We start from the raw sequence: 15,753 nt of genomic DNA, 5'->3' as shown, positions 1-15,753 counted from the left end.
CCAAATATTGCTCATATTTGAGCTTCTAATTATATGACCAAAAACAGCTAGCTATGAGAAGAATTTGGACAAAATAAAGACAAAGGATCAAAATTAACTTTGACTATGCTGTGTTTAGTGATAATAAACATGGTATAGGAATTATTTGCAGGGACAGTAATCAAAGATTCTTGGCAGCAATATCTTTGATGCATATGAAGGGAAACTTTTGGTAGCTCAAACAGAGTTATACACTATCATTTGCAGTTATAACAATTACATTCAAACTTGGAAAATGTTAGTTCAAAAAGTGATGAAGAATAAAATTTACATCACAATTTTTAAAGAAAAGACTACTATATAACAGAAATTGAAACCACCAACATTGGAAAAAAAGGCGAATTATACTAACCTCTACTAAGATTTGATAAAATTCAACTTGCTCGATTTCTAAAATCGTTCACTGAACTCCCTTGAATATTAAGATGAATAATACAACTGATACCTTATACTTTGTAGAATATAACACTAACAATTAGAGCGAAGTAACAATGAGTTTCACCAAATATCATGGAAGACTACTGTAATTTACCCAAATAAAACACAATCCAATATATGGTGGACATCAAGAAACTTTATGTGAGAATCATGCAGCATCATCATCAATAATCGTCACCATATGCTCTAAAACTATATCGTTCTTGATATGGACCATTGAACCATAGGTCAGCCTCAAACCATTTTGGGTACCTGACCAAGTCACCAGCAACAAACTGCATGAATCGCTTGCTTCCTTCCGGGACAACCCTCACTTCCCCTTCTTCTATGTACACCAGTTGGTCAACCTGCCAGTCCCACGGCAACTTGCATTTTCCGGTCTTCCACACTGACCATTTTGAGACTCCAAGTTGAGCTAGCCTTTCAGAAGACACTTTCCTTTCGACCTTCACATTGTATAATTCTTCCAATGATTTTTCTATCCTCATTGCTTTTATGGAACATCTCCTTCCTGTAGAAGAATTTCCGGACTTATTACTATAATCTTTGGTGTGGCTGTTGAGAGGAGAATATGTGAAGGTTGATGTTGTTAACAGGCTTGCCATGCCTATTAAGAGTTTAGACTCGACACGCTTTCAGTATCAAATTGCTTGAATCTGCAAGAAGAATTTAAGAAACATAAACAAGAGTATGATTCATTTGCTCCATAACATTTTAAAATGAGTATTTTGGCCCCCTAAGATTGCATTCCTTGGGTCATCTTAGGCTCGGCATCACGTATCCACAATGACACGTCACTTAATGTGACATATCAACGGATTCGTCATGCCGGGACTAAAATGACCGGTAAAATACTAATTTTAAGATGTCAAGAACTAAATTGAATTATATTTACAAAATCAACTACCAAAATAAACCTTCATCCAACTTTACAAAATCAGAACAAATCCAACATTTACTGACAAAGTAGTCTACCTATCTCTCACAATCAATGTGAAAATCAAGACCTGTAACCAATTGTTGTGGATTCTCTTCAAATTAAGAGCTATAGAATGCTCACTCTTACATGAAATTATCTACACGTTTCACTGTTTACAGTATAGAGGCTGAATTCAAACAAATTGACGGGTGAGGGAGTTTTAAGTACCCAAATGCGTGGTCACTGATTAGAAAAATTCCCATAGCTCACAAAAAAGAGGGACACGAACACCCATTAAGAACCAGAGTCTGATATGCCAGAAGCTGATGAACAACAACTAAAAAGAACAGAAAAAAAAAACGAAATTTATGAATAAAGTTGAGACTTTACCTGTTCAAATGAAGTGCAGGGTTGAAGATGCAGCGAGACCTTGCGTTCTTTCTTAGTCCCTACTGAAGAATGATAAACCCTCTCTGGGTATTGAGGTTTATCCCCAAAAATTAAAAGTTGAAACCTTTATATATTAAAAAATAAAAACTAAAATTTCAAACCGGGTCTCTAGGTTGTCCTTTTTTATTTTCTTTCTTTTTTATTTTTTAATTTTCTTTTCTCGAGGAAAAAGAGAAATTAAGAATTTAAGATTGGGATTTTAGTTTAAAAATTTATAAATTAGTAAAAATCAAATTTTTATTTAAAATTTCAAAAAGTTTTACTTTTTTATTGAAATTTGCTACTTTTGGATATTTGACGTGGTTGGTTGGAAACGTGTTCACCTGTGGTTCGCAAACTTTCTTGCTCTATGTTAATGATATAAACGAACCTGAGAGCAATACAAGGAATAGAGTGAAAGAGTGCTGATTTTCTTTGATCACTCTATTGTTTATTATACTTCTATTTTTCTTTTAGTGTCTTTTGTTATGTCATTGTTTCAGCTCCAACCCTTTAATGGAATATCTCAGCTTGCAGTGGGGAATCCATTCCAGCAAAAAAAATATGGCAGAAGAACCTTCCTTTGTAGACCACAAGCTGTTGCTTCCAGAACACAGGTACTAATTCAATAGTTTAATTGCTGATAAATGTTAGATGATATAACAAATAACACTTCTTTGTTTAAAGAAGCTTACATTAATCTTCTTAGAAGGTTAAGTTATATGGTTACATATAATATAATCCTTGACATGCCCCATTTATCTTTTTAAACTTTTGAAATTAGTAGTTTCATGGTATATTATTAGAACTTCTATGACCAACTAAATTCACATTTTAAATCTAAAAAAACTCTTACGTGAGTTAAATATAATCATTTATATGTCTCTACGACTCTACCTATTAGTTTTAGTTTTTGGGATGAGTGGTTTCACGATCTCTATTGTAAACATTGACAAAACAAGGAATATTGTTACATACTCTTAAGAGAGGTTGCTATAATTTACATTGGATGTGATGAAATGTTGTGCTTTCTTTGTAAGAAGTCCAAATGAAGAATGATATGGAAACTTATTTATTTTGTAGAGGATAATGGAGAGTGTTTCAGTGAGTGGAGAGGTTGGTGGTGCTGGGGGAGCATACTCTTATGAAGCCTTGAAAAGATTAGACCAGTTATGGTCTAACATATGCTCTGCTCAAGAAGGTTCATTTCATCATGGCATTCAAATTCTTGCATTAATTAAAAGAAATGAAGCTATAATTGGTGATCTTAGCTTGTGACATATACTGCAGTTGTGCAAGAACCTCAGCAAGTTGTCTCTACTGTTCCAAACTTGTTTCGCTCGTCCAATCTGGCCAACAAAGCACAAGGCTCATACGACGTGTTGGTGTGTGGAGGCACTCTGGGGATCTTCATTGCAACAGCCTTGTGTGCTAAAGGCCTTAGAGTAGCCATTGTAGAAAGGAATGCATTAAAAGGGGTATGTATTGATAGCTACATTAGTCATTGGTCAGAAAAAGTGTCAACAAATTTCTTGAGTGATCAAGCTGAATTTTTCTTGCTGTCTATGTTGATTTAATCATTAGAGGGAGCAAGAATGGAACATATCAAGAAAGGAGCTTATGGAACTAGTGGAAGTTGGAGTCCTGGAAGAAGAAGATATTGATAGAGCCACAGCCGCAAAGTTCAATCCAGTAATTTCTTAATTTGTTCACTTCAATTGCCAATTTCTGTGTAGCAAGGATCATCACTTAGAACATACATCACATATCTAAACATGCTGAAAGATTGTATGACAACTTATTATGCTTATTACCTAACATTTCCAAAAAATTCATTTCATGTCTAACCTAATTTTTTGTGATTAATTCTATGAGTTATACAGAATAGATGTGGCTTTGAAAGGAAAGGTGACATCTGGGTTGAGGACATTCTTAATCTTGGTATTTCGTAAGTCCTCATTCCTTAGACTAATTCGGTATCTATATACCAGTAATGAACTAGAATAAAGTCCTGAATTTCAATCTTACTGAACGCTAGTAGTGATTAGTTTTGTGTGTGGATATAGCATTATTGAATGCTTACAAAAGTTTTATATGCTTTTTACTTACAGTGAAGTAATTTCATTGAAATTGCTTAATATTCAACTGAAAACCACCTTGCCTCTTTTATGTTATCTGTGATTTCAGACCTGTAAAGCTAATTGAGATTGTAAAGAAACGTTTTATCTCTCTTGGCGGAGTCATCTTTGAGGGTTGCAGTGTTGCCGGCATTGATGTATATGAGGATGCTGCAGTGAGTTATCTTAACCTGTTGTAAATGTTATTTTCACCTTAAAAGACATGTAATGTTTTTATTCAATGATCAAGAATCATAAATGTTTGCACATTTTGTTTTCAGGTTCTGAAACTTTCTGAGGACGAAATCTTGTTATCTCGTCTTATAATCGATGCCATGGGGAACTTTTCCCCTGTTGTAAAACAGGTCAGGATCATAATTTACTCATTGCTGCACTCAAAACATGATAGTCTGTGATCTAATATGTTGTATGTTCTCCTTTCTCTTACTGTGACTATTCTAGCATTGCATAAGACTAAAATAAGATTGAATACTCATTTGGCAAAATGAAAAAAGAGCAATTCCAGAAGTTCTATCTACCAACTTGATTTAATGAAATCTGCATAAGTTGATAGTGAATATTAAGAACATTTTTACCTGAAGCTTCTTTCCAGTGTCACCTGCAATGATTCTACAGATAAGATGCGGGAAGAAACCCGATGGCATTTGCCTTGTTGTTGGAACTTGCGCACGAGGCTTCGAGAAAAACTCTAACAGTGATGTCATATATAGCAGTTCATCAGTAAAGAAAGTAGGGAACTCAAAAGCACAATACTTTTGGGAGGTAAAGTTTTATTACATCAATTGAACACTAGTAGTATCCCCATGTTTATTTTTGGAAGTTTAGCTGAAATCTTCGCAGGCATTTCCAGCTGGATCAGGTCCTTTGGATCGCACCACTTACATGTTCACTTATGTAGAACCTCAACCGGGATCACCAAAATTGGAAGAATTATTGGAACAATACTGGGATCTGATGCCAGAATATCAGGCTAGTTTTTTGTCAGTCACTTTTTGGTACTTTCTAAGATTAATGTATCTGAAAATATGTACAAATAGTTAACTGTCTGTTATTTTGATTGAACTCCATTTGCCACTTTCATATGACAGGGTGTTTCGCTCGACGATTTAGAGATACTGAGAGTTATTTATGGCATCTTTCCCACATATCGCGAGAGGTATCGATACGTATTTGATTATATCCTTAACAAACTCCTGTATCTTTTAGTTCTAATATATTTTGCCAAGCACACTGCTAATAGTCTCTCTTTTTTTTCTTTCTATTGTATGGAGCACCTAGCAGCCCGCTACCATCAGCTTTTAATAGAGTTTTACAGGTAAAATTACATTTTTCTCACTTTCTGAAGCTTCTGTCTCAAGTAATGTTGAATCAGTGAAGCTTTATTTTATGTAGTTTGGTGATGCTAGTGGCATACAATCGCCAGTTTCATTTGGTGGTTTTGGAAGCTTGACCAGGCACCTTGGAAGACTCTCATCTGGTATGCCTTTCTAAATTGTTGCAACCAACAATAAAATGGTGAAGGGCTAATAAACATTGCTATAACATTCAGCTAAATCTAACTCTTTTTTGCACTTTGCTATAATGAAGGAATATATGAAGCAATGAATGGTGATTATCTTGAGTCACAAGACTTGTCTCTTCTGAATCCATACATGGTATTTTTCTGCACTATTTTTTATGTAGATGAAAGCTAAGTGTAGGGAATTTGTTGACCAAAATTTTGTACAACACAGCCAAACTTAAGTGCATCATGGCTGTTCCAAAGAGCAATGTCAGCAAAAGAACACACCAATGTTCCTGAAGATTTCATTAATGAACTTCTTTATACCAACTTTAATTGTATGCAGGTACCCTATCTCTCTAATGTCTTAGAATTGCTTATCTTTATCAGTTATCACTCTTCAGCTTCAATATCATATTTCACTTTTGCAGAGGCTTGGAGATCCAGTACTAAGACCATTTCTACAGGTGGACTTTCCTAGTAGTACCTATTTGAACATAATTTTTGGGCTATGAGATAAGAATTAATAGAAATATAATCTTATTTTTATACCACAGGATGTTGTTCAGTTTGGGCCACTCTCCAAGACATTGGGACTAGTTATGTTAACTAACCCTCAAATTCTCCCTTCAATATTTAAACAGGTAATCATGATTGTATTATATGAAATTTTCAAATGTTATCAATATTGCTAAAACATTATGCAAACTAAAATCAAATTGGCATGATTAGTCAATGAAGTAAACACTATCTTCAGGTTGGTGTTCCTGTGCTTCTTGACTGGTCCAAACACTTTCTGATGCTTGGTTACTATACTTTCCTCTCCACTTTTGCTGATCCTGTTGTGAGGTAATAACTCTTCTCAAGTTTACTTCTAAACCACTTAGGCTATTTTTCTCACATGTTCCATTTTTATGGAAGGCCATTCTTGAATACATTACCATCGAAGACGAGTTTCCGGTGGAGGCGGCATCTAGAGGCTTGGAAATATGGAGCTGGTCTTGATTACAAGCTTTGAAGTAACTTCAAAGATGCAAAAAACAGATATGAAGTTGTCAAGATTGTTTGCTTTTCCCTAACATCCAATTTCAGAAGTGTTGCTTGTCAAGAATGTGCATTTCATTTCACTCACTCTTGATCCTTGTAAATGAAAAATGGTGGAATCTCTAAAATTGGTCTTGATTAGGAGGGTACTCAATTCTTTACGTTATTTAGGCTTTTTATGAATATACTTCTGAGTTGTACCATACAAAACAATGAATATTCATATTCAAAAATGGATAAAACAATTTCCAGTTTGATATATAACAATTGTCTCAATATTATTGTTGAAATCACCAGCAATACAAGTCTCCAATCAAATGCAGTCAGCTACCTTAAATATTCACATTTAACATCTAATTAAGAACAAACACCTTTACTACTAATCATATTCAAAACCTTACAATCAAAGGAATTGTTGAATTAATACAAAGCAACAATATTCCACCACCATTAACAACTATTCTTAATTTATTACCGATATTTTATATTATTTCACTCTCATAAGCTTCAACATTTACAATCACAAATAGAGAATCTTGCAACATTCAATCTGATGTTTTTGCACCCCACATTCTAGCTAACTCCTTTGCCAAAGGATTCTGTTTAGCATCCTCTTCCCTTTTCAAATGCCATTTTCTTGACATATTTTCAGCCTGCAAACCCCAACTTTTAAGTTGTGATCTGAATACCCATAGTTATTAAACAAAATGCAATTACCAAATTAAAGCTTACCCATGTTTTCATGGGAACAAATTGCTCTTTGATACTCTCCAGTTGTGGCTCAACAAAGTCTTTTCCTTTAGTTTTGATATCATTGGCCTGATAAAACAATGAAAAGTCTTGGATACATAAGTGGGAGAGATTCTATATGGTTATACGACTGAAAAACCATCAACAAAACATAGAAAACTACAAGAGCTACCATTCAAAATTTCAAATGCTTATGTGAGGAAATCTTATGGTCCTAACTTTGCCAATGGACATGATAATAAATGAAGAATGATCACTGAAAATAGGACACTTACATGTTCAAAAGGGTTACTTAACTAGTTTTACATTCAATAAGAAATCATTCATGCATATTCAAGCATGCCAAGTACAGAGAGAGATCACTTCATAATAAAGACTAAAGAGAGTTATAGAGTGAACAGATAACTAACATGCACTTACATTGTGCATATCTAACTTGGAGGCTACGGTACCAAACACCAATGCAGCACCCCCAAAAACAACTGCAGTGGCAATAGCAAATTCTTTTCCAACTACAAAATAAAAAAAAAGTATTTGCATCAGAAAAAAGAGGGACTTCAAAATGGCATCTTTCATTAACTTAATCAAAAGTAACCATGAAAAATCACACGTTTGGAAAGAAACTATCAATCCTCTATACAATATGATCGAAGATGTGATGGAGGATTATGGATACCAAAGCTAATATGTTTCAGTTTTAACTGTCAAGTAAATACTGAGGCATCCACAGACATATTCAGCAGTGAGCAAAACAAACTCTTTCACCAATGTTGCATCAAAAATAAATTCCATAGTTAACAACATTTTCTTATCCACAGTTATTGAAAATCGAAAATTGCTTCTAACATCTACCATTTACATCCGCAACATGGATAATAATAGAATGAACAAGCACCCATGACAAACTCAGAACTCCCAAATGAGAGAGCAACTACCAATTATTGATTATCACATAAGCAATCTAACGAAACGAAAGGAATGAAATGCATACCATTTGCAAGCCCTTCAGCTGCAGCTTTCAACTTCTCCGGATTAACATGGGTGGTTTGCCTATCTTGACGCAAGTCATTAGCTGTTGAAGCTGAAATCGTGCTTTCTGCTTTAGGCAGTTCCCATCTGCAACATACAACATACAAAACCATAAGTCTAAAATTACATAAAGTATTAGCTTAGCAACAAACAGGGAATGCCCCCACCCCCCAAAAAAACAAAATTGAACAGCTAAGAACACCTTCATTGCCCTCTTAGCTACTTAACCAAATGCAGAACCTTATGCAATTAAACTTATAATAACTAGCTACAAATTTCCCTCAAATTTTCCACCTAAACTAGTATAGTTAAAGGGTTTTGGAACTCAAATTTAAACCTTTTAAGACTTCAAACTCAAAAAAATAACTTTATGCAACTAAAACTATATCATAACTGGCCTCAAATTCCATTCTTCCACATAAGCTAGTAAAATTAAAGGGCTCCTGAATTAAAAATTCCACCTTTTGGGACCGAACGTGACCTGAGGCAATGAAACATAAGCTCGAAGAGGGTTGATTGCATCAGGGTTAACAAAAGATTGGATTTTTGGGTCAGAATGAAGGACCCATTTGGAAGCAGAGAAGGAAGAATTGGTTGAATTTGCGGTTTCGTCTCTGAAAATTTTGGAAGGAAGGGAGTGCCTTAGAACCTCGGGGAGCACGTCGGCGTTGCCGCCACTGCCACCACCACCACCACCACCTAGTAATTCGTGTTCGACGGAGTCGAGGTTGTTGGGTTTAGATGGGAGAGGGTTTTTCTGGGTCAATTTTCCCACCGCCTGTTTGGATTCCTGAAAAAAATATGCAGCTTCTTTCCCAGCTAAACTTCGTCCAAGAAAACTCATCTTTTTTCTTTTTAATTATTATTATTATTTTAATTTGTTGTTTGAGGTTGAACTTCGAATTACTGAGTCTGGTGATTGTGTTGCCTCATTTGATTACATTACATATGTAATTTATAGCTTCTGAAATCTGAAATCGGATACAATTCGTCGTTTTCAAATTTCAACCCAACTGAACAAAAAAAAATTAAAAAACTCAAATTATTTTATAAAGAGAAAAACTTTTTATTTATATTTTAAAATATCTAATCTTATTAACAAGTTAAGATATAGGAATGAAAATATCACCCCGAACTCGTGGGTACTCACTCCATTTCTGTAATTATCCATCTCGTATTGGAGCGAATTTTTAGTGGGACGAATTCTTGGGAGGGACGGGATAGGGTCGGGTTTAGGTAATACCCGCCCCTACTTGCCATCGCTATATATATAATATATATATAATTTTAGAGTGAATACCTCATCTGTCCCCTAACAATTATCTCGAACGGACAACGAGACAAAAAAATACCAAATTCGGTTTCTGATATTTTTTTTAGACTGATTAGCCCCTATGCAAAAAAAAACAACCTGAATTTTTTTTGGTACAAAGACCTCGTTGTCCTTTCGAAATAATTGTCAGGGGGCGGATTAGATTTTTTTTTGTTAAGGGTCTCGTTGTCTTTCGAGGTAATTGTCAGGGACTATTTTGGATTTTATTCATAATTTTAATATATAATATGTATAATTTATGTAAAATAATTAGTAAATGATTAATAATTATAGGGGTGGGGCGGGTTAGGGTTTAACGTTTTACTACTCGCGGATAGAAGTAGGACGAGTTCTATATGAGTTGTTGTTCGGCGGGACGGGTTTGGATAGAGCAAAAATCCGCCCCTATCCGTTCCATTGCCACCCCTATTAAAATATATAATTTTTTTCTAATGCAGAAAAAAACTTAAAAAAAATATTTGATTTATATTTTTATGTGAACTTTTTAATTATAATATCTTTAAAGTGTGTTTTTAGAGCACTTGTTATTCATTAGCAAGATTCTTATGTAAATTACAAATTAACTAAAACTAATAATAGACTAACTTGATTTAGTATTTAAAATTAAGAAATTAATTTGATCAACTTAAAAATTAACAGATATTTAATTATTTTTGTAAAATTGAATAACCAATTAAATTATTATCTCGTAAAGAATGAAAAGTTTTTTTTTTCTTTGTGGTCAATAAAAAATGAAAAGCTGAAAATAATTGAAGGGCCAAACAAACAAAATGAACATAATAAACCCAATGGAGGAGGAGGACCATAAAAATGAATCTACTTTTATAATCAGAGATGAGTGCTATCATCATAATTCATATGCAATAATTAGCAATTTCAGTTTAATTTATTCATATAGTTATTATAAAGAATCTATAAGTCTAATAGATATGGTCAAATGATAAGTAAAACATTACGGCGGCTATTTTCATAATTAAAGAATCTAACACAATGTAATAACTTGGGAAAGAAGTGTATATTACACAAGATATTGCCCAATGCTTGTAGAACAAGATTCAGTTTGTATATGGAAGTTTAGTTAATTAGTTTGTATTATATATTGTATGTTTTTTCTTGCTTGCTACGGCAGTTTAATTTCTTCAATGAACTAATCTTAACTTGGAGACCACATACATATAATAATCATTGTTAATAGTTTTTACTTTTCTGATATTGACCCTATTTCTTAGTTTATGTTAAGCAGAAAGTTCATTACATTCTATTTTTTTTTGATGGGAAAAGGGGGCATAAGGCCCAAGAAAAACAAAAGAAAATTTAAACACTCATCACTCTAGCAAATTTCATGCCCCTTCTATCTGCATCTAGCGTATGAGTAATGAAAGGGGGTGGAGCAACAAATTGATGAAGACCCACCGGTAGGTTATGGGCGTGTTTAGCAAGCTTGTCTGCACTAAAATTGGCTTCTCTCAGAATATGATCAATTTCAAACTCTCCTGGCTTGGTTTGAAGCTCATTGATGGCACGGATGAGGGTCGTGCTTCCATGGAGGGAGGTTGAGCTATTCTGAATCAACCTAACTGCGCAGGTAGAGTCAGATTCTACCTTAATCTTATTAAATCCCATATCAATTGCAATCTTAAGGCCCATATAAATTGCCCACAATTCTGCTTCTGTAATGGTAACTTTGCCAATGTTCATCATAAAACCAGCTAACACCAGACCATTGGAATTCCTGATAATTCCACCGCAAGCCCCTGAACTAGAAGCTTGGAGGATTGATCCATCAACATTAACTTTACTCCAACCATTTTCCGGAGGTTTCCACCCAACCAAAACCGACGCCGTTGTTCTCAGAGTCATTCTACTTATCTCAGTAAGTTCTAGAACTTCATCATAATTTCTAGCTACTCCTTTGATTTCGGGAATGACTTGTTGGTATGGGTTGTTTTCCTGTTGAAAAATTAAATCGTTTCTCTTTCTCCAGATGAGATTACATGCGGTGAGGAAGAAGGTGGGCCATGAAGTCCCACTGTCAGTGCGAGAGACCTTATTCAGATTATCCGTAAGCCATTCATGAAGAGACTGGCTAAAGAACGGGTCACGTGGGTCTCTGTTTGAGCTGCTAAACCAAATACTTCGGGCAAAAGGACAATCCCTTAGAACATGGAGCAGACTCTCATCTTGATCTGGGCATCTGGGACAGCACCCATTATCAGTAAGTCCTCGATTCCTTCTCTTGGCATTAGTTAATAGAGCGTTGTGGCTTAATAACCAAGAAAAGGTCTTTAGTCTCTGAGGCACTCTTGCTTTCCAACATAATCTGTAAATCTCATCAGGATTTATGTCTTCCACATAATAAGCCTTATAAGCTGAATTAATAGAAAAACTTCCATGTGGTTCCGGTAGCCAACTGATAGAGTCTCGACCTAGGGAGTGGTTTGGAGCTTTCAGAGTACGTATCATGTCAACAACCTCATTTGGGAGGGCATGAGATAATTTTTCCAAATCCCAGCAGCCATCATCCGTAGCATAGGCCTCTAGAGTTTCGTTATCCCTATCATCGCTAATTTGATTGAGCAATAGCTCGCTAAGATTTTCAATACCAGGGATCCAGTGGCTTTTCCAGATCTTGATGCTCTTACCATCGCCAATACGCCAAACAAGATTGCGTTGAAAGTCGTCCCAAACTTTAGCAATCCCTCTCCACGCGTTCGAGCAATTTAATCTCTTAGTCACCTTGGGGATAGGGCTATCACCACAGCCATACTTAGTCTTCATAACCTTTACCCAAAGTGCTTGGTCATTATGGACTAAACCCCATGCCAATTTCATGAGATAAAGGTTGTTTGTTTCTTGAGCCTTACGCAAACCTAGGCCTCCCAACTCTTTAGGCTTGCAAATAGAGTCCCAATTGATAAGATGGATCTTTTTATCTCCTGAGTCTGACCCCCAAAGAAAGTCTCTGCAAATCTTGTCAATTTGATTACAGACTTCCTTAGGCATCTTCATAGTCTGCATAGTATAGCTTGGTATCGTTGAGAGTACGGATTGAACAAGAGTGCTCCTTCCTGCTAACGAGAGAGTCTTCATATTCCAACTGGACAGCTTGGCGTGCATCTTGTCAATGATCGGCTGAAAGTGTTGCTTTCCACATTTTTCGTGAATAAGGGGTACTCCGAGATATTTTCCTAGGTTGTTGGTTAGGGGAATGCCAAGGTCTCTGCTGAGCTCTGCTCTAATATTGTGGTTGACATTCTTAGAGAAGTACACGCAAGACTTGCTAAGACTAACTTTTTGACCGGAAGCTTCACAAAAAATACTCAAAGCCTCCTTGATGTTCTGGACTTGATCTTTGTTTGCTTGAGCAAAGAGAATGAGATCATCTGCAAAACAGAGATGAGATAATTGAGGTCCATTTCTAGATAGAGTAATAGGTTTCCAACTTTTCTTTTCCACCAAGGAGTTAATTAAATGGGAAAGTCTTTCAATACACAAGACAAAAAGGTAAGGGGATAAGGGATCTCCCTGTCTTATGCCTCTGGTTGGGATGAAAGTTTCTGAATGAGACCCATTCCAAAGCAAATTCATAGTTGGAGAGGAGATGCAATGATAAATAACATTTACAATATTATCTGGGATGCCAATGTCTTTAAGAGTCTCAATGACGAAACCCCAATTGAGTCGATCATACGCCTTCTCCAAGTCTATCTTAATCGCCATAAGACCTTTTCCTCCATTTCTGGTCCTCATCGTATGTATTACCTCTTGCGCGACTAAGATATTGTCTGCACTGACCCTTCCTGGTATGAAGCTTGCTTGAGTATTAGACACGATAGCCCCTAGGGTCGGCTTAATCCTTTCAGCTATCACCTTGGTAACGATCTTATAGCAAACGTTACATAGGCTGATCGGTCTGAATTGGGCAAAGTTCTCAGGCGAAAGAACTTTAGGAATGATAGAGATAAGAGTTTGGTTCACTCTAGCAATGTTTTCTGGGTTCCTAAAAATCATTTGAACCCAACTTACTAGGGAATCTGCCACAGTATCCCAGGAATGCTGAAAGAACTTTGCTGGGAGTCCATCACTCCCAGGAGCCTTCCAGCTACCCATACTGAAAACTGCGTGCTTGACTTCCTCGAAAGTGATGTTCTTGTCTAGGTGGACAAGGTTATCTTCTGCCATTCTAGGAAATTTACCTGCAATAGGAAAGTTAGGAAATACCAAAGAGTAATTATCAGGGGCATATAAAGATTTAAAAAAGGATACACCCATGTGTTTGAGTTCTTCCACATCATCAATCCATTCTCCTTCATTGTTCTTGAGCGATGTGACATAGTTCCTTCTTCTTCTCCCATTTGCTTTTTGATGAAAATATTTAGAGTTCTTGTCTCCAAAATTGATGATATTGCACCTAGACATCTGCATCCAATAGCTTTCTTCTTGAACAACAATCCTTTCGTATTCCCTCCAAAGGTCGTTATGGAGTTTCTCTAGAAAAGGGTTATTGTTAAAAGAGAGACTTTGATTGATTCCATCAAGTCTGAGGAGGATTCTTTGCTTCTTTCTAAAAATGTGACCGAAAACCTCTTTATTCCAAGCCTTAGCTTTATTTGCAAAATTATTAATATTAGAGACAAGATCTCCTTGTTTGATCCAACTGTTTTTGACTAATCTTTGGTAGTCTTCATGAAGGAGCCAAGGCGCAAGAAGCCTGAAAGGTTTATCTCTTCTTCTAGTTTCTAAGTTATTGAAGTCTAAAAGAATGGGAATATGGTCAGACTTCAACTTAGGGAGATGTTTAACTCCGGCTGATGGGAAGAGATCGTTGAAACCCAAATTGCAAAGAAACCGGTCCAGTCTTCGTTTGACTCTATTCCTCTGCCAGGTAAAGGGGGGTCCTGAAAAGCCTAGGTCCTTTAGGCCACAATTCTGAATACAATCTTGGAATCTTCTTGAGTCTTGAGAGAGATTGAAACTGCCCCCTGTTTCTTCAAGGGAAATGATAGAATTAAAATCCCCTCCAACGCACCAAGGTCCTTGGATAGTCGCTGCAAAATTTTCTAACTCCTCCCAGAGGCTACTCCGGGTACCAGGTTGTGGGCTGCCGTAGACACAAGTGCAGTACCAGTTTCGATTTTCGTTGCTTTTGATATTCAAGTGGATAAATTGCTTATGGACTTTTAGAGGTTCGATATTCCACTCTTTTTTGTTCCAAAGGCACCAAATGCCTCCCGCAAAACCTTCAGCTTCGCTTCTACACCAAGAATCAAAACCTAGCTTGCGGATAATCACCTCAGCTTTAGATCCTGAAACATGAGTTTCAAGGAGGACACACAAATTCAAATTATACCGATAGGTTAAATCTTTAATAATAATGGGGAATCCCTTAGCAGATACCCCTCTACAATTCCAAATTAAAATATTCATGAGAAAAAAATACGATGGAAACAGTTTTGAAAAAAACTCCCTTAAAGAAAAGGATTCACTGAGCCTCATTTGGCTTGCTGTTGATGGCTTGAGCGTCCATCTCTACATTCTGGTAAGCGACTTCTCTCTTTTGGAGATCAAGTTCATTCATGTTTTTGTCCTTCTTTGGTTTGGAGCTGGATTCGCTTGGGTTTGGAGGTTTGTTCCCTTCTTCCTTACTGATCTCATTATTATACCCACCTCCCATGATACTAGTGATGAGCGCTTTAGTTGTATGATCTAAAGAGCCCCTTAGAAGAGTTGGTTGCACATACTCAGCTTTAGCAATCTCCTTGTTTAGGTAAGAAAATTGCCTCCAATATTCATCATGTATTTTTTCCTTGTCTTTCTGATTCTTTTGGGAAGTTTCATGGCTGCTTTGGTGTGCTTCTATAATTTTATTTTTTTCCTGATTTATGGGGATGCTTTGGATGATCTTGGTCTTTTGACTGAACTACTTGATTTGCTTAGCGGCGGGTGTTATTTTCTTACTTATTGCTGTATGCTTTCCTCTAATGATAGGAATGGAACTTTTTTGCCTCTGTTGATTTTTTTGTATATGGTGAGTATTTTCGCTTCTAAGATTCTGATCTGTTGCTATTTTTTTGCTAGGTCCTGCTGGACATGCGTCCTTGTCATCTCTTGAATTAATAGCTTGGATCTCATT

At 36.1% G+C, this 15,753-nt stretch overlaps 2 protein-coding genes and 1 long non-coding RNA gene across 6 annotated transcripts; 1 reads left to right on the top strand and 2 right to left on the bottom strand.

The window, feature by feature from the left end:
* Positions 1-364: 364 nt before the first annotated feature.
* On the bottom strand, positions 365-2,178 carry LOC112702236 (uncharacterized). Its single transcript, XR_011863605.1, has 2 exons — positions 1,787-2,178; positions 365-1,133 (listed from the first exon to the last, which is right to left on the bottom strand). It is a non-coding gene; the product is annotated as an uncharacterized lncRNA (long non-coding RNA).
* LOC112702234 (uncharacterized) lies at positions 1,966-6,798 on the top strand. 4 transcript variants are annotated; one of them, XR_011863604.1, is made up of 18 exons: positions 1,966-2,442; positions 2,909-3,026; positions 3,116-3,303; positions 3,410-3,517; positions 3,709-3,773; positions 4,013-4,118; positions 4,224-4,307; positions 4,579-4,725; positions 4,804-4,932; positions 5,052-5,119; positions 5,245-5,278; positions 5,356-5,440; positions 5,551-5,618; positions 5,697-5,810; positions 5,896-5,931; positions 6,022-6,108; positions 6,197-6,313; positions 6,386-6,798. XR_011863604.1 is itself a non-coding variant. In XM_025753190.3 (18 exons), the coding sequence occupies exons 1-18, from the start codon at positions 2,314-2,316 to the stop codon at positions 6,480-6,482; spliced, it is 1,755 nt and encodes a 584-aa protein (XP_025608975.1). In that variant the 5' UTR covers positions 1,966-2,313; the 3' UTR covers positions 6,483-6,798. The 4 variants fall into 4 exon arrangements, 2 of the variants coding, with proteins under 2 accessions (XP_025608975.1, XP_025608974.1); XR_003153951.3 differs by having other exon boundaries at positions 5,242-5,278; XM_025753190.3 differs by having other exon boundaries at positions 6,222-6,313.
* LOC112702235 (uncharacterized) lies at positions 6,761-9,394 on the bottom strand. The gene is made up of 5 exons (XM_025753193.3): positions 8,749-9,394; positions 8,250-8,374; positions 7,679-7,770; positions 7,241-7,327; positions 6,761-7,161 (listed from the first exon to the last, which is right to left on the bottom strand). Exons 1-5 carry the CDS (start codon positions 9,129-9,131, stop codon positions 7,054-7,056), a joined length of 795 nt encoding a protein of 264 aa, XP_025608978.1. The 5' UTR covers positions 9,132-9,394; the 3' UTR covers positions 6,761-7,053.
* Positions 9,395-15,753: the final 6,359 nt, after the last annotated feature.

This window comes from Arachis hypogaea, chromosome 7 (genome assembly GCF_003086295.3).
Source record: "Arachis hypogaea cultivar Tifrunner chromosome 7, arahy.Tifrunner.gnm2.J5K5, whole genome shotgun sequence".
NCBI lineage: Eukaryota > Viridiplantae > Streptophyta > Magnoliopsida > Fabales > Fabaceae > Arachis > Arachis hypogaea.
The sequence above is the reverse complement of the archived record's forward strand: the minus strand, read 5'-3'. Positions and strand labels throughout refer to the sequence as shown.

Excerpts from the sequence above, each read along its gene's own strand:
- LOC112702234 (XM_025753189.3), top strand. The coding sequence starts at position 2,314 with ATGTCATTGTTTCAGCTCCAACCCTTTAATGGAATATCTCAGCTTGCA. Across the intron at positions 4,119-4,223 it reads ATGTATATGAGGATGCTGCA|GTTCTGAAACTTTCTGAGGA; the intron begins GTGAGTTATCTT and ends TTTTGTTTTCAG. Across the intron at positions 6,314-6,385 it reads TTTGCTGATCCTGTTGTGAG|GCCATTCTTGAATACATTAC; the intron begins GTAATAACTCTT and ends TTTTTATGGAAG.
- LOC112702235 (XM_025753193.3), bottom strand. The coding sequence starts at position 9,131 with ATGAGTTTTCTTGGACGAAGTTTAGCTGGGAAAGAAGCTGCATATTTT. Across the intron at positions 8,375-8,748 it reads GTCACGTTCGGTCCCAAAAG|ATGGGAACTGCCTAAAGCAG; the intron begins GTGGAATTTTTA and ends TGTATGTTGCAG. Across the intron at positions 7,771-8,249 it reads AGCTGAAGGGCTTGCAAATG|TTGGAAAAGAATTTGCTATT; the intron begins GTATGCATTTCA and ends TTTATTTTGTAG.